General features: G+C 46.4%; 1 protein-coding gene across 1 annotated transcript in view; it reads right to left on the bottom strand.

The window, feature by feature from the left end:
* Positions 1 to 2,811: 2,811 nt before the first annotated feature.
* LOC146776401 (sulfotransferase 2A1-like) overlaps positions 2,812 to 18,459 on the bottom strand; it is a 141,966-nt gene continuing 126,318 nt past the window's right edge. Inside the window, exon 6 of the mRNA XM_085639273.1 lies at positions 2,812 to 5,983. Coding sequence (XP_085495399.1) covers positions 5,868 to 5,983 — 116 coding nt within the window. The 3' untranslated portion in view covers positions 2,812 to 5,867. The remainder of the gene's footprint in view (positions 5,984 to 18,459) is intronic.

Genomic DNA, 18,459 nt, shown 5'->3' with positions numbered 1-18,459 from the left:
AGAGCATCTCCATCCCCGAGTATTTTTAGGTTGGACCAGGGAACTTATGATTAAAGGTTTTTAGTTCCCTGCTTCATTTTTAAAATTCGCACTCACTAGCACATTTCTACCCACATACCCTCACTCACAAATGCGGCAACTCCTTAAAAGAACTCCATCAGAGAGCCCCTAACCAAGGGCCCGTGAGGGACTGCAGCGCCACCCCCACGAGGAGCAACCGTGCCCAATGATGATGCTATACATCCGCGAGGGTGTGTGAGGGCACACAGGAACATCACCAGGAGTACCCTCTCCTCACTCTGCACACTCACCCTACCTTCGGAGACTTTCCCCTTTATTGACAGCTTACCTGCAGCTAGTCACTTTTCTCTCACACTATAGGAACTGTAACCATCCATTGGATAAATAGACAAAAGGTCAGGGCCTGGTGTTGTATGCTTCTTCTTAGCACTCAATGCTCTTTTCACCTCTGTTACTAGGATCTCAATTGCACAAGGACCCTTGCAGAGATCCTCATACACCGACGGGAAGTCAGGCAGGCCTGTGATTCTGGCACTGTATAAGGCACTGAAATGACAAACTCACGCGGTGGGCCAGTATGAGTTTCTAGAATTTTCATTACTCCTGCTCCACCTGCGTTGCAAGTTCACAGAATCTTCTAGTGTTATTGTCATACGAGGCCTTGCTCATTTCTGCCTATAATGCCATTTGAAGCAGCTATTTCTTAGCTTTCAGAAGGCGTTTGTACTCGCCCCTACATTTTCACAATAATGCTTCACTCTGTGGGCTGCAGTGTCACCGTGTTAGGGCATGTGAGACACCTCTCTTCATTCTCTTCATCATACCAGCCATCCCCAGCGATCCATCTCCCTCCAGTAGGACCAATGGCTTTAGGCCCAATATGCTTGGACCACAAAACCTTCATCTCATTTACAAATTCATCATAGTGGAAAAAGTTTAACAGCCTATCATCGGTCAAGGTGTTCATTATTATGGATCCATACTTGGCCACTATCCACTCGAGCAGTGGGAGTTAAAGTAGGTACTTCTCACTACTCCATCTTATTCTCCTCTTACTGTTGGATGGGACGATCACATGCCCATAACTCCCCTCAACCAGGTCATTTGTGCTAGCACATCACTTGGGACACAACTTCAAGCTGAGTACCACAAGATCGTGGTCGCTCTCCTCTCTTCTGATAACGGTCATATCACGCACACAATCCCAACCCTCCATATTGACTATAATGTAGTTAATTAATGATAAACTTCTGCCGTTGTCAAATGTGACCATAGCAGTGCTTTCTAAGGCAGTACAGACATTAATAAAACGCAGCTGATAATTTATCAGAGAATGCACCACCCTTCTTGGTTGATTTAAAACAGCTCATAGTTGGCTCAGGGATACCTAGGCAACCATCTGCCATTAGGACCATACTGTTGTTGATGGCATCAGATGGTTGTGTATTAAAATCTCCACAAATGAATAACAAATACTCTTTCCCCCCCCCCCCCCCCCTTTTTGCATTCCTCAATCAACTACAATCGGCTACATCCTCCCTAACACTTTCAATATAGGAAACAAAATACCGTCTAAACCTCTAGGGGCCACCTAGGTGGAATCTATACATTCAAAATATCGAACACACTAATTTCAGGGCCCGTGAGCCAGACCCTCACATTTTGTACATTAGACGACAAATGAGCTACCTCCGCACCAATTGGTCTATCTTGCATCTCAGTTTACAAGACACCCACATTGCAAATCCTCTCGAAGGCCACCCCTTTTTGGAGTGGGCAGCCAGAGTGTTAATACCTAAGAATACGTTTGCACTGATTCCATTGAGGGCCCACGTTTCCTGCAGGCAGTATATAGCTAATTGGTCTGCCAGTCCTCGTCCTCCATTTTGCCAGCCAAGCCCGCAATGTTCCAGGATAACACATACAAGGATTCATTGCCAGAGCTTTCCATTACATTGGCTTTAAGTAACCTGTTTGAGATTGGGGCAGCAGTCAGGGACGACGGGCTCTTCCATACTCAATCAAACTCACCTCTATGGGACACTCTGTAGCTTGTAGCCAATTCTGCTGCTATCCAGGACCAGTTTTTACAGTCAGACTTGGCCTTCCTAATACCAGGGTTTAGGAGTTTGATTGCCCTGGTGTTATTAGAAAAAAAATCTACAAATGATGCATATAGTTTGAAAAACACGGTACTTGTTTCATTTTTTCCATTCATTCCTAGTATATCCTTTAATGCCAAAATCACATGGAGAGAGTGATTTTAATTATTTGGTGGCTGGTTTAAAGGCATTTCTGTTGTATTCTGATTATCAAAAGCATTGTCTACCTACATTTTAAAAGTTTCATCAAAGTTTTACTGTTTTCAACTATTTGAGTTTTTTCAAGCCTATAGATAGTGTACATAAAAAGTCACACTTAGATCTTTAATTTGCAATAACTTACCTGGGGAATGTGTTGGTATTTCATGTATTCTGCATAATACATTCTGCAGAAATATTCATTAAATGTAATTGGATTTGTGCTGCTTCTGCTGCTGGTTTGCTGTTTGGGTGACCATTATTTATTTGTCAGCGAATTTACCACTGTGGTAAACTGTGAGTCTTCGTAATTTAAACAGGAATCAGTTTTCTACAACTGGAAGAAGTCCACAAACAGAGACTTTCAGTACTTTACCTTTATCCCTTTTTAAATTTGGACAATAGTTTTCTAAATACTGTAAAATAAAATGTGTCCATCTGACTAAACAGCACCACTGCCAGAACTTTTGCCACAAAATTAGATACATGCTGTATGGGATACACATTTTATTAACTTTAGAGAGTAAACTGCATAGCTGAGGGAGAACAGGAATGAGAACCAGTCGCAGAAGTGGCCATAGTATAAAAGTTAGCCAAAGACAGCTGTTTAGCAGTCAGAAAGCTCTTGTTTAACCTTTAAGAATTTCTGTAAAGAGAAAGGTGTTGAGAGTAGTAGATGGGATGTGGCAGAGATATTGTAGAATACAAGAAGTGGGATTAGCAGCAGTCCAGGCTATTTTGAACAACACCTGGCTCTAAATTCTAATCTTTAAGGTTCAAGTGTTTTTTTATCCCAACTTTACACATACACTTAGCTACACCCACCGGACCACAATGAATATCCACCCCCAACCTGTAAAAACTCTATTACTCTCTCCTCAACCCTTCACTAGTTCAGAGTTTCTATTCCATGTCAAAAGGTAAGGATAGTTTGTCTCTCCCATTCTCATCTGCATGCACTTCGTTCCCATAGATTACTTATTTCTGTGACCCAAACAGCTGTGTCGACTGAGTTCATTGTGCCACAGATGTTCGTGCAGTGGTGTGTGTACAAATGAAAATCTACCCCCATTCATTGTCGACGGATCTCTCTCTACTTCCTCTGCACTGGTGTTGTGTGTGTCAGCTCAAGGTACTACAGGCGTCTGTATTGATCTGGGAACACCATTTTTTCTGTCCCTTTTGTGATAAGCCGTCCCTTGAAAGCTGTTAGCTTTCTGGAAGTCATCCGCTTTATTGTGAAGTGCATTGCCCAGTACTGAGCTTGCTTGTAATGAAATTGTTCAGTTTCAGGGAGGCCATAGTCTTTTTTTCAAGTTGTCAAAAGTTGGCATGCCCTCTTTATGGAAGAGTTCTCGTGTTCTTCTACAGGTTCAGTTTAAAAGGTGCATGGCTGCCCAAAATAGGGTACCCCAGAGCTAAAGAACCAAAGCAGCATCACCAGCAGACATTATAGCCAAAGTTCATCCTACAACAGCCCTGTCTTTAAGTTGTTTTCTAAAGTGCGCCTAATTGGGACACGTGCTTAGATGGAGCGGGAAAATGTTCTGCAATTTTGGGGCTAGATAGCTGGAAGACCATCTGCCCTGTTTGGCTCTTCTTATTCTGGGGACCTTGGCTAGTCTAAGGTCAGAATGCCTGAGTGCACTGGAAGGAATATAGAGCCTAATAAGATGTTGGAGGTAGATGGGGCCAGTCTTAGCAAAAGCTCAATAGGCAAATCAAAGGACTTTGAATTTGACCCGCTTAGCAGACGGGAGCCAATGCAGATCAGATAAATGGACTGAGATAGAACGGGGCTTAGGAACATGCATCAGTAACCAAGCTGCTGCTTAAGCAGAGCCTGAGATATGCTCAGATATAGCATCCTACAACCCTGTTTTTTCTCCATAATTCAAACTTCCCAACATCCACAGCTAGGGTAAAGTCTCGATTTCTCAATAGACTTTGAGAGAGTGAAAAGTCTCCTGGTATTCTGTTTCTCTGTTGCTCTGGTGATCAGGGGGAGTAGAGCCCCCATGCCCTGTGTTTCCTTAGTAGCTCGGAAACTTTCACTGTTCCTGCTTGTCCCTATTCCAGTATGTAGGGCAGCCGACCCACCGGATGTTGATACCTGAGAATACCTGGTATTGCTTAACCTTCAGTAGGCCCAGACCTTCTTTGGTTGCTTCTGCATGAGGGTCTTCGGTAGTCATGCATTCTTCCCCGCCCATACAAAGTTATCAGTTAGTCCCTACAATCCCTGTACTGTTGAGGTTGTTTATTGGTCAATCTCCTATACCAAGCTAATCCATCCACTTGCTACGTTCAAAGTTCTTGTTGCATTCTTGCAGTAGCGGGCCAAACTTTTCCTGCATGGTCTTCCACAGAGTAGGGGGGGTCAATGGTAATCCCAGGTATGTCACTCCTTTGCCCATTCAAACAACAACATTTTCTTAAGGTTGTGCATGTCTTGCTGGACTTTTCACATAGTGCAGGACCGAGGTTATTTGCATGGGCTTGGGATCTAAATGAGGGAGCTGACTAAGGGGGAACGGCCACCTGTGGTGGGTTACCGAAGGCTTATCCCAAGAAATACTAGGTTTAATCTGATCCAATAAAGATCAAATATACTCTGAATGTTCATCCTACGGTGTTTTGTACTTTTGTCTTATGTTATAACTGATACGTACCTTCTTGTGTTTCCTGAGTGCATTTTCATTTTGTAAAAAAATCCAATATAATATAAAGCACATCTTCATTTTCTCACACACAGTCGTCTTCATAAACTTGCCCCCCGGAACCAGACACACGTCCAGGTTGCAAAACTGCCAACACTGACCGTCTACACATGCGGTGGTCATCATCCCCATCCCGTTGCTCTCCTAGGGACATCCGGAACATCACTCTCTTAGCTTCACAGAACAGCTGGCAAACCTCAAAACATGCTTCATCAATCTAGCGAAGAGAACCAAATGGAAAGAATGACCTACCTTTGTCTCTCTTGCCCTGATCCTGGCTAAAAAACAATTTGCCTGCTCAGGGAAAATTGCACACCAGATATGCAATGAAAAAGGCAACTTGCCAAATAGGTGGAAGCTGAAGGAACAGCATTAGGTCAGAAACAAGGAATGGGATGCGGGCAAACACAGGTTACGGAATGAGACATGCCTGTTATATTTAACAAAAAAGGACAGCAATAGACCCTATTGAATCACATCTTAAACAGTAGACAATGCATTTATGATTACAAAAATAATAACTGGAAATAATAGAAGAAGTTAACTAAAGGTTATATGCGTTACAAAGAAGCTAGTCATTAATGTTTGACAGTATTGAAATATACCAACCATCCTGCCTATGAATTTCTGCTGTTGATGGGTATTGTGTAACTTGTAGGAAATGTGAGAGAACTCCTGTTTTTTTTATTATTGCACCATCTTTCTGTGATGTTTAGTGCCTGGGACAAAAGATAATAATAAAGTAAGTTTGCAATTCATTCGCTGTGTATGTCTTTCCTCTGGACTTGCTGTGGTCTGCAGTGACAATCATGGCCCAGTCAAAACGTTAGTCCAACTCCCACTGAAAGCTGAGGCCCAGGTCCTGCAGCTTTTCTTGATATACCTTATCGAAATGTGCATTCTGCTCTAAGGTGAAGTATTCCTTCCAGTCTCCAACATCACCTAAAAATGAACACACAAAACATTTACTATAAGAGGTGACTTCATAAGATGGTAATTTTTGCACCACAGAAGAATGTTTTTCTCCTATTTCATTTATGCCCACAATGGCACCATCTCCTTGGTCTAGAAATATCACTGTTTGTACTGCTTGCCAAGACAGGTGAGTGTACAGCTGTCCAGCCGGGTGCTATTTATGGCTTAAATTGTGGCCTTAAAGCATATCCAGAAATAAATGACCAACCTACATCATGTAGAGCTCTCCCACACAATCCTCTTATGCCCTGTACTCCTCCATCCTAACCCTCTCTGTCTTAAGGTGCTACCAGACACTACTAATGTGCCTACACTGCTTTTGGTATGCTGGTATATCGTGTTTAATGTAGAGCAATATCTGCAGTGAGCAGTCCAGCCTCGTGCATAGTTGTCAATCAGCATTCATTTTCAATCCACTTCCCAATATTACCTCCTCTCCTGGAAATGATTATCCCACAAGATGTCTATTTAGTGGGGGGGGCTGCTGATTTGTCGCTTAGACAAATCAGACATTTTCCACAAGTGTAAGATCACAAGTGGTGAACTGTTTTCTGTGCCTAACATGCTTTTTTGTACTTTTGTGTATTCTTACAGGTCAGATCTCTGGTTCATATGGAAAAAGAAAGTTGATCGAATGCAGAACACAACATTCATGATAACAAAACATCAAGAACAGGGGAGGTTGTACCTGCTCAGAGTTCCTGGTGAAAACAGAGGGAAATCGGGATTTGCAATAATTTCTTATGTGATGTAACTTGTTATTTTAGAATGCATAGTCATGTTACACTATAAGAGGAGTGATTCATCCTAGGACATTGATAACAACCATCAATGATCCCTGATCAACAGTATAATATAGATCACATACCAGGTAGGGATCTGGGGTAATAAATATCTCATTATTTCGTTGAAATCAAGAGGAGCGAGGGAGCATCAGGGAAACGCAGTTAATAACAGGAACAAAGAAGCTGGAACCCACGTGTTTAGAATTTTAATGAGCCCCAAATGAAATTAGTTTTTTACCATGCTTTCAGCTAAGACTCAAAGGCACAGGGAAGACCCTTTTCAGGCCAGGAGCCAGATTTACACCTGTTCGTTATAATCACATGGTACTCAAAGAACATTTTCTTTCATTCTACTGCCACACCTCAAAGAAGTACCACCCCTACGGAACATTTAAGAAAATATCAAATTGTCCTATAATTAGGTGAAAAGAAAAAGTGTGCAGAACCCCTTCGCCAACACAGACAAAGTTTCAGCACTTAAAAAAAGATCATGAAGATAAAGCAAAATTAGTCATAGGTACAACGTGGAGGTACAATAAAGTGGGTAGACCCTTCTCTGTGAATTATGGCTTAGCACAGCATTGTGCAGCAGATGTAATTAATTAATTAAAGATGTAGAAAAACATGGTTGTGAATGAACTGTAGATCTACTGTCCCCATGTGGTCAAAAGCTACCATTATATTATTAATTTGTAGATATCGGCCACTCAAAATAGTGAAATGGCATTTAGAAAGTCAAAATGTAATGAATCTCCATTTCCCTCTGTGGAGTTGTTCGGGCTATTGACCAGTACATTTACCTTTCTTGCTAGAAATAAGACTGGGTCTTTTATTTCTATATGCAAACTGTAAATCTGACTGTAGGACGGCCCCAGCACATATCCTCTCAATTCCCCCCTTTTTTGTTTATATATATTGACAGGAATGTCCACTTTCATTTTTTTCCAAAAATAGCTACACATTTCTTTTTTAGCTCTGTTAGAATGAAGGAACACTGCTATATGTTGAGCAGATTTCTATACCATATTAGAAAGTCTATGAAGAAGAGATGTCCTGTTTCCGCAAAGTTTACAGATTGCAAGCAAAACCATTAACTTATGGAACTCCAAAGATGCGATATGTAGGGTGTTAATGGCTCTGTAAGATTAATTGAATAAGAAGGTCATAGCATAGTCTGGTATGTGTGCGTGAGAAAATTAGATTTTAGAATGAGCACGTATGATCAGTTACAATAAAACAAGGAAAATGCATTGCTTATGCCTTGAAATTATTCAATAATCGGAGAAAATGATAGTGTTTACGTAATCCATTATGGAGTGTGCTAAGTCCACACATTATCCTTTTGATATAAACTTTAAACTTGGCTGGTAAATGTTGTTTTTAATCTTTGAAGTTCCCTTGTCTGTCTACAATTTCCCCACTTGTGTATAGAAGGTGAAAGTATTGTTTCATCTGGTTTGTAAATTAAAATCTCGCATTGCCAGTTTGGCTATGGCTGTAAAAGTGGCAAAATCTGCAGTCCTTGCTGAATCACATTATGAAGTGCAATATGGCAGCTTCGCCCTCTGCCTGCGGCCTGGCTGCCTGGTCTTTGATAAAATTGGGTAAATGCCTCTGAGAAAAAATGTAGGCTCAGAATTTGGAGCACAATATTATACTCAACTCAGATTGTATAAATCAGAATTGTGCCTGGCTCGAAATTATTATTATGATCGTATTAGCATGTCCATCCCCTAAGCAGAAAGAAAATTTAAGAATTGTTGAAGAACTTTCTAAATCTATGGCAAAGACTTCTAGTCTTACTTGTACCTAAACTCTGTTGGTCTTGTCTCCACTTTATTGGAGTCATAAGTCTTAAAGTTCTGCAAAGCAGTTTCTTCACAAGGCAAACCTTCAGGATTTCCGTATGTGATCTTGCCAAGTCCTACCTTTAGTGGATTTGCTTTGCCTTAGACTCCACTTTGTAATCGAATCATGAGTTTGATATTGGGTTCCTTCTCAGTCTCTTGTATGGTTAAGTGATACAAACATTAGGCACATCACAATCCGCACAGTCAGTTTCTTGAGAGGTTCCACCTTCTACTGAAGCAGGCGGTGGATTCCATCATGTCGAAAAAGTCATCACCGAGTCAGTGGATCCATAAAGCCTTCATCAAAGCTCTCTTCTTTAAAGTTTCTAAGATCATAAGACTGTTACATGAGGTGAACTTCTTGGGTGACAATCATGTGGATGGTTAGATGGATTTTAGACCATTCTGGTATACTTATTCATTCCTGTTGGTTGTGCTAGAGGACCTCCAGCTGATGGAGGCCAGATCACTGTTTTGATTCTATGATCCAAAGTGACATTTGTTACCTTTGACCATGTCATCTTGCATAACCATTTCTAGTTCATCAGTATGGGGCCTCGGTCCAACAGTGTTTTTGATCCATATTAACAGACCACTCCCTGGTGGTGGCAATACCTCTTTTTAGGTTGAGCGTAAGCCAGCGTGCAAGCGCTGCTCTGCAAAGAGCTGTGAAAGTTAAGTACGGAGACAAGCTTTGTCCACTCTCCCGTCCTTATTTTTCATTAGCTTGTGTGTTTGTCCTTTGTAAATGCTGGCTTCTGATTGATTATGAGGCTTGTTAGTCCCTCCTTAGTACAGCTATGTCGTTATTTGTATCCTCCCATGGCTACTGGCCCCTTTACTTGGTTTTTACACCGGCATGTACTATTTCCTTCATGCACACTTAGCCTTTATGCATTTTTGTCGGTGCCTTCTCCTCCCCTGACCACCCCCCCCGGCCCGCCCACCCTCCTGTTGTCCGTACTGTGGAAATTTAGCTTGTAACTGAACATTATCTGCGCCATCTTGCCTCTCCCCAGCGCCACGCACAGCGAATGCACGGCCGCCATTTTAGGCACCCCACTCTCTCCCCGCTCATTCTCGATCGCCAGCGCTTTCCCCTGGCGCTGCGAGCATCCCCCGCACGCCGGCCACCCCCGCTCTCTCATACACGGGCCATAAACCCTCTCATTCTGCGCGACCCTGCCATGGAACCACATCCCACGCCTGACCGACATCCCATACATGGTCATGCCTCTCTTTGATAACCCCCTTCCTCTGCACCCCATTGTCCGAACCGATCCCAGGCCATCACCTAGCCCTGCGGATGCAGTTTATTGCCCCTACTGTAAGGGAAACACCCCACATCAAAGGGATTACAGTGGATCAAAGCCCCTACCCCCTGAGACCCGGCCGGTTGCACACACCCCCGGGGAATTGGCGGAATGTCCAGCTGCGTGATAGCCATCTCCTACTGTAGATGGGGTGGGGACTTCTACTGTAGATATGTGTGGGAACGAGCTTGAAGTGGGGGTTCCAAGGATGTCTTTCCGTACATCAAAGTCTCAATAAGAATGTACCATGTGTAATAAAGCAATAAACCTGTGTATAAGAGGCCAGGCCTCAGAGACGCAGTTAGAGCACCTCGTGACGATACCTTGCTGTCTGATCTGATGTGTTCTGCTCCGACGGAATAAAACTTTGTTTCCTGCCTTCCAGTCTCCGGCGCCTGCCTCTTTCATTGGTAAATTATCGAGTGGTATGAGAGGCGATTACCGCCGGGCAATACTTGAAGGGTTATCGACTGAAATTGCCGCTACCATTTAACAATTGGCGTCCCAAGCGTGGGGCCCATCAGAGACACGTGGATCCAGTGGGAGAGGTCCTGACGACAGAGTGAACGACTGCAACGATCGGGAGAGCTCCTGCCCAATAGACCCTCGTCTGGCAGCCGATCATCCGAACTTCACTGGTTCCGAGCAGACCTCTCTCGAGTGATCTACGGTCCTGACTGGGAACCATCAGGAGTGCCGCAGCAATAACGGAGAGTAGAGGACGATCGGGCGCTGGAGGCGGAAGACGAGAAACTGTCCACGCGGTCCGGGTAAGGTTGTGATACATGACAAATTGCGAAATAATTGATTGATTGTTTGAAGTTTTGAAAATACTAGTATTGCTCATTGATTGTTCTCTTTGAGATATTCGCTGTCTACAAACGGGGAGGAGTAGAAATACTCTCTCTCTCTCCCTTTGCAGATAGTGAAGGGTAGGTAACGCAGACTTTTGTCCCCGTTGAAACCCGTCGTGCCTATCTTTATCTCCCCACTGATTGATTGTCCGAACATTGATTGTTTTGAAGAATAGTGCTCTTTGAGATATTCTCTGTTTGCAAATAACGTAGAATAGAAATATTCTGTCTAGTCTTTGCAAATAGTGAAGGGTAGGTAACGCAGACTTTTGTCCCCGTTGTAACCCGTCGTGCCTATTTTTATCTCCCCATTGATTGATTGATTGATTGTCCGAACACTAGTTGTTCGATATTGGTTCTTTGGAGGTATTCTCTGCTTACAAATAACGAGGAATAGAGATATTCTGTCTAGTCTTTGCAAGCAGTGAAAAGATAGGTCGTGCTGACTTTTGTCCCCATTGAAACCCGTCATGCCTATCTTCTCCCCACTGATTGGTAGTTGGTTCTGCCCGGACCGCTTATTAGAGGTGGACCATCCGGCTCCACTGGAAGGCACCCCTAACAAGGACATGTTCACTAAATATGGACTAGTCGCCGTAGCTTATAGCAAGCTATGGCATAAATATACAAGGAAGGACCCCGAGAGTCAGTGGCCACTGATGGGATCCTTCGACGACCATAAGATAGAAGTGCTAGAAATGGCTCTGCGTAGCAATAAGACGACGCCTACTATGCTTGACAGTATCGGCATGTGGCGCAAAGAAGCAACGCAACGGAAAAAGAGGGACGAAGTAAAAGCAGAAAAGGAATTACGAAAGGCAGCTCACCTTGCCGCTAGAAAGCTAGAAGAAGAAATAAAGGAGAGAAGGGAAACTAAACTAAGACAGGAGCCCGAAACCTCAGGCCAGTACGCTGTTAGGACCCCCTCTATGCTCTACCCTGAGTTGTCCTCTAAGCAACGAACGAATGACGAATTACTATTAGGTCCCCCAATCATTTACATGCCCCCTCCATACGCACCCTCCCAATCGGTAGTGCAACACCCACAACCCCCAAACACGAGCGAAAGCAGTACAGGGGCCTCGGTCCTCACGGCCTCCGCGCCGGCCGAGCCTCTTGTACTGAACACAACGTCGGCAACGACGTTGGATGACCCTGAGATAAGAAAGAAAGATTCCACCAGAATGAATCGATTAACAAAGGATGAACGAGCAGGAATTGACAAGATAGTAGGGACACTGGTGGAGCGGAAGGAAAGTGAGGAGTATATAACAGACGTGTATAACTCGTATGCGACAGCTGCAGACGACACTTTGTCGTACGACTTTGTTATCACGCCCTGAATGCATATGAGGATAGGTACCACGATAAAGGTCCCGAAGGCTTAGCGGCCCTATATAGGAAGGTAGACATTGGGGAAGAAGGAGAGGGCGATGTGACGAACCTCTTCACTCGTACACTCGAGGTCTATCGACACCTTAAAGAACACAGGCAGACAACCAAAACAGAAACCCCCATAGCGGCTAAGCCCCAGGAAGGAAGGACTGATACCATGATGCCCATCAAAGAGGCCGCCCCCTACTGGGTCCCCCCACGAGGTCAGGGAACACATGACGACATCAACCACCAAGATGCGAAGGGGAGGGTTGTATATAATTGGGTCTACCAGCCATGGGACCGACAAGATATTTTGACCTTTAGAAAAACTCTACCCGACTTAAGAAAGAACCCGACTGCCTTCTACACCGAACTAGGTACAGCCTTAGGCTCAACAATAATGACTTTAGCAGATATCGACTTGTTCTTCGGATTATGTCTGCCGGCTGATGTGTGGAAACAAATCCGGAAAGTTGACCACGCTGAGCCGTTCGGATATACCTGGGTACAACTCGATACCATAGATAAACAGCGAGAACCGGGACAGAAACCCCCGAAAGCCATATTAGAGCTCCCAGACAAGATTGTACTTAAGTTGAAGACTCTAATCCCAGAAAGAAAGGTAGATTGGTCAATAGTGACGGCTTGTCGCCAGAAACCCCAGGAGGATGTGTCTGAATACTTCTCTCGGTTCGAGACTGTGTTTTCCGATTATAGTGGCCAGGACATGACCACTGCAACCGGACATCACCTCTTTGTCCAGAATTATGTGAAGGGTCTGTCACAAGAAGTCTCCCAGAAGCTGCAGACCAGCGAGAGTAGTTGGGCAACCTCCAAACCCGCAGCTATCCTCCAGATGGCCCAATACTACGAAAACCAAAAGAATGAGAACGATAGGGCGTCAGAGAGGAAGAAAAAGGAACTGAAGGAGAGGGTAATGATAGCACAGTTGCAAGGGGTGACCATAGGAAGGGAACCCCCGAAAGGGAATTACCAACCAACCGCCCCTAGAAAGCTACCCCCTAGAGACCATACCCCTGCACCCTACAACGGACGGAGAGACTTAGATGGGAATCAATGTGCGTTCTGTAGAGGGTTCGGACACTGGAAATCCCAGTGCCCGGTCCTTCTGGAAATGAACAAAAATAGGGACCCCAGAGACACAGCATATGACCCCAGAAATAGAGGACAGGGACGAGGGTACACGAACGACGCCATCAACGACAGGCCAGGCAGACCAAACACCTTTGATCGCCCCCGACAAAACCAGTGTCAACAGTCCGACTATGAAAGCACCCATGACTTTGCTTAGGACCGCCAGGGGCAAGGGAGGGATCCAGTCGAACTCCGTGTTGACCAGCAAGGTCCGTACGTCACTGCTAAGGTCTTGGGCACAAAATCTCCATTCCTGGTAGACACTGGGGCGACACGTAGTGCGTTATCCAAACGACTGATTCCTAGGGCACCCTTGTCTGGCTCACATGTAACCTCAATAGGCTTCGATGGAACGCCCTCCACTAACCCCTTATCAGCACCAATCTCCTTTGACTTAGAAGATAACACCACTGACACGACCTTTCTGCTCTCCTCCAACACCCCCGATGCGATTATGGGACTTGATTTGCTAAAACATTTTCGAGCTACCATCAGATGCTCCCCAGACGGAGTTCGAGTCATCCTACACGATAACCCAGATCTGTCCAGACCCTGTCACACACGGCGTATGCTCTCTATAACCGATGCTGACATGTCCCTACTCGACACATTACCTTCACATCTATGGGCTAAAACCGACTCAGATGTAGGGCGCATGGTGATCGACCCGGTACACATAACCGTCCGACCGGACGCAGTGCTCCCAAAGCTTCCACAGTACCGGATATCACCCGAAGGCGAGAAGGCATTGGTGGAAATCATCGAGTCCCTAGTCGAGGCAGGAGTGGTAGAAGAAGTAGTCAGTAATGTTTGCAACAGCCCTATCCTACCCATTGTAAAGAAGCAAGGCGAGGGAGATGAGAAAGCCTACCGTTTCATTGTTGATTTGCGAGAGGTTAACAAAGTAGTCATACCCCAGTACCCCGTGGTCTCAGACATCACCACCATCCTCACCCTGATTCCATCCACTGCCACCACCTTTACTGTTATTGATCTCAAGAACGCATTCTTTTCCATCCCCATCCACCCAGACAGCCGCTACCTGTTCGGCTTCACTTTAAAAGCCAGTTCGTACAGATTCTGCAGGGCACCCCAAGGCTACACTGAGAGTCCCAGTATTTATAGCCAAGCCCTCAAGAGGCAACTAGATGCAGTCCAACTACCCGATGGAGTGGTGTTGATACAGTACGTCGATGACATTCTTTTGGCGGCCGACACCACTCCACTTGCCGTCACAGCCACCATTCACCTCCTCCGCTTCCTTGCGGAGAACGGTCACAAGGTCTCCAGAAAGAAATTGCAATTCTGCCAGCCCCAAGTAACGTATCTAGGCCACCTACTATCCAAAGACGGGAGGAAACTTACCCCTGACCGAATTCAGACCATCCTAGAAACCCCTGTTCCCAAAACTCAGAAGCAAGTGCGGTCCCTAGTAGGCCTCACCTCCTTTTGTCGACAATGGTTGCCAAACTTCAGTCTTATCGTAAAACCTCTGCTTTCCCTGCTGGCTAAAGATGTCCCCTTCCCCCTCCCCTGGACACCCGAATGTCAATCCTCCTTCAAAGAATTACGAGACGCCCTCTGTTCGGCCCCAGTCCTAGGAACCCCAGACTACACTAAACCTTTCTCCCTCTACACCCACGAAAGGGAGGGATGTGCGTTGTCTGTCCTAACCCAGTCCATAGGCCCTAAACAACGCCCTTGTGCCTACTTCTCTGCCACTCTTGACCCTGTAGCCAGAGCTTTGCCCGCCTGCCTTCGAGCAGTAGCCGCCGCGGCTATCTCTATCCGGCAAAGCGAGGGGATCGTGCTCTCAAACCCCCTCACAGTATTGGTACCCCATGCGGTTGACACCCTCCTGAACCAAACCAAGACTCAACACCTGACTAGCGCACGACTGACTGGTTATGAACTGACTCTGCTTGCACCCCACATCACATTGAAACGATGCACCACTCTGAATCCAGCTACTCTACTGCCTCTCCCTGGCGCTGACCCCAATGCGTCCCCTATACATGATTGCGTGACCCTCACCGACGAACAAACCAAGAGTAGGGTTGACCTCCGGGATACTGCCTTCCCGGACCCTGACGGAGAACTGTGGGTGGATGGCTCATGCATCAAGCTCCCCGATGGCACCACCTCAGCTGCCTATGCAGTCACCACAGCCCGAACAGTTGTTGAGACAGCCCGCATCACACAGCGATCTGCACAGGCGGTGGAACTAATTGCTCTCACACGAGCCTGCATCCTGGCAGCAGGGACAACCGCAAACATTTACACAGACAGTCAGTACGCCTTCGGGGTAGTTCACCACTTTGGGCTCTTATGGAAAGAGAGGGGATTCTTGACTTCTCATGGCACACCCATCCTGCATGGAGATCTAGTCTCTGCCCTGACCGAAGCAGTCCTCCTCCCCACACGGTTAGCTGTGATCAAATGCCAGGCACACAAGAAGGTGACAGACATTATAGGACAGGGAAATGCACTGGCTGACATTACTGCCCGAACCACAGCCGAGAATAGGTCCACGACCCTTATGTACGTGACCAGGTCACAAACTGAGAAATGGAAGGATGCTAGGGAAACAATCGGGGATATCCAACTAGCCAGCACACCACACGAATTAACTGAATGGGCCCGGGTGGGATTGAAGGACGATGACGGTTGCTGGCGAACTAAAGACTTGAAAAAATGGTTGCTACCAGATTCATACTTGATCCCCATGCTGACCATGGCACACTCCCCCGCACACATAGGGTCTGCCCCCATGATCGAGCTCATCTCCAAAGTCTGGCACAACGACAAAATCCCAGACTCAGCCAAACGTCTGGTCCAACAATGCCTAGTATGCCTCCAACACAACCCTGGGAAAGGAACTGCTGTACCCCGGGGAGGGTTTGGGGTCCCCAACCACCCCTTTGAAGTCCTACAAATGGACTATGTCCAGTTAGAAAGGTGCCAAGGTTTGAAGTACGTACTTGTCGTTGTGTGTGCCTTCAGCAAGTGGGTGGAAGCCTACCCAACCCATGACAACACCGCTATGACTACCGCAAAAGTACTACTGAAGGAATTCTTCCCCCGATACGGCCTTTGTCGAATTTTGTGGAGCGACAACGGCCCCCACTTCGTAGCCGAAGTTATCCAACTCATCTTAAAAGGGTTGGGTGTAAAACAGAAATTCCATGCGGTCTTCCATCCCCAATCTGCAGGCTTGGTTGAGCGACACAACGCCACATTGAAGCTTAAGATAGCAAAAATAGTCGCCACCACAGGACTGAGATGGCCAGACGCTCTCCCGCTAGCATTGCTATCAATGCGTTCCACCCCCACTAAACACCACTTAACCCCCTACGAGGTCGTTTTCGGGCGGCCCATGAACCTTTGGGCTGCTCCAAAGCCAACATCCATCCACGACGTCCCGGACGTCCTCATGTCTGACTATTTGTATAACCTAACTAAAACGTTGTCTGTCATCCATCAGCAGGTGCTGCACGCCATTCCCGATGTTTCCAGGGGCCCCGGACACGACATCCAACCCGGTGACTTCGTCTTAGTGCGTAACTTCCAGCGCACCAAGAGTCTGGAGCCCCGGTGGACGGGCCCCCTGCAAGTCCTGATCACCACCCGAACAGCTCTTCGAGTGGAGGGGAAACGCAATTGGCTGCATGCACACCACTGCAAGAAGGTATCACCGACCCTGACAACCACGGACAACATCACCGCCCAAGAAGAACTTCTGGACAAAGACCGACCATCCCTGAGCCGCTGCCCAGATACAGAGACACTCGAGTTAGTAAGATATCCTGATCCCACCGTGCCATCCAAGGAAGGGTATAACTTGCGACGAAAGGAGAGAACTTCGGCTAAGCAGACCACAGGCTAAGTGGAAATCTCAGAGCGGTAGCCTAGTCACCTCAAAGGCCACCAGGAGAGAAACTAAACAAAGTCTGTGGTTCTGCCCGCTACCGAGTCTCTTGAAGGTGATGGAAGCGCCCGACATGAAGATGATGGAAGCAACCGGACGTCCGAAGATCCACTACAAAAACCCAAAGACTGACCAAATGCACAGCTTAAAGACTATTGCACTTTTCATTACCCTTCTCTTTTGCCTTCTCCTCGTGGTCACCTTCTGGATCATGGAGGAGAGCACACCCACTCATAAGACATTGCTGACCACCGTTCAACCTACCACCATGAAAGAACACCATCTGATCTCACTTTCACCCCAACTCCGAGAAAGGCGTAAGGAGTTCTGGAATAACTCTTTTGTGCAGTTGCTCCACCAACACAATCTTGCTGCCAACGCCACTAATTGCTGGATCTGTGGATTGCTACCACATGCCACTGGACACTCTATCCCTTTCATCCCTTCACCTTTTTCTGTCCATGGTTCCTGCCTCGCCTGGCTAATCCTCCTGCAAGAAAGCTACAAGGACAATGCCACTTCCGGCAGAACCATGTCACACTTCTACCATGGGTTCTGGCTGAACAAAACTGGAAGAACTTCTGCCCTCTTCTGCCCTCTGAGATCGAACACTTCCTTTCACATGGACATCCCTGCCAAAGAACGAGTTGAAATGCAAGTGTTCAACAACCCAGCCAGACCCACCTTCTCTTACCTCCGGAAACGGACGGCCGCCACCCTAACAGTGGCCCTGTCCGTCATCAACATCACTGGATTTGTGTGCCTCGAAGGCCTGGGGGCGCAGCTGGTGGGCCACAGCTCCTGCCTCATCACCCGAACATTGGACTCAGTTGACCCACCCTCCTTTGTTGCCTCCCCGAATATGTACTTCGTCTGTGGTACTAAGGCCTACACCTGGCTTCCGAAAGGTTGGGGAGGCACCTGCTACATCGCCTTTGTCCTTCCTCCGACATATGTGGCTCCAGCAAACCATCACCGACAGAAACGGGCCAAAGACATTGTGCAAGCCGACTCCGCCGGAGCACAGTTCATGGACGCAGTAAAAGGCCTTGTTCCACTCTGGGGTCCAATGGCAAACAGCCGTGCCATCCGCCACTTAACCCAGGCAGTCGAAACGGCGATGAACATTACGGCTGGCGCCCTCGCCAACAACACCTCCGAGCTCCAGGCCGTCCGCTTAG

The sequence above is a fragment of the Triturus cristatus genome, chromosome 12 (genome assembly GCF_964204655.1).
Source record: "Triturus cristatus chromosome 12, aTriCri1.1, whole genome shotgun sequence".
Taxonomy (NCBI): domain Eukaryota; kingdom Metazoa; phylum Chordata; class Amphibia; order Caudata; family Salamandridae; genus Triturus; species Triturus cristatus.
Note: the sequence above shows the minus strand (reverse complement) of the source record. Positions and strands in the feature narration are given on the sequence as shown.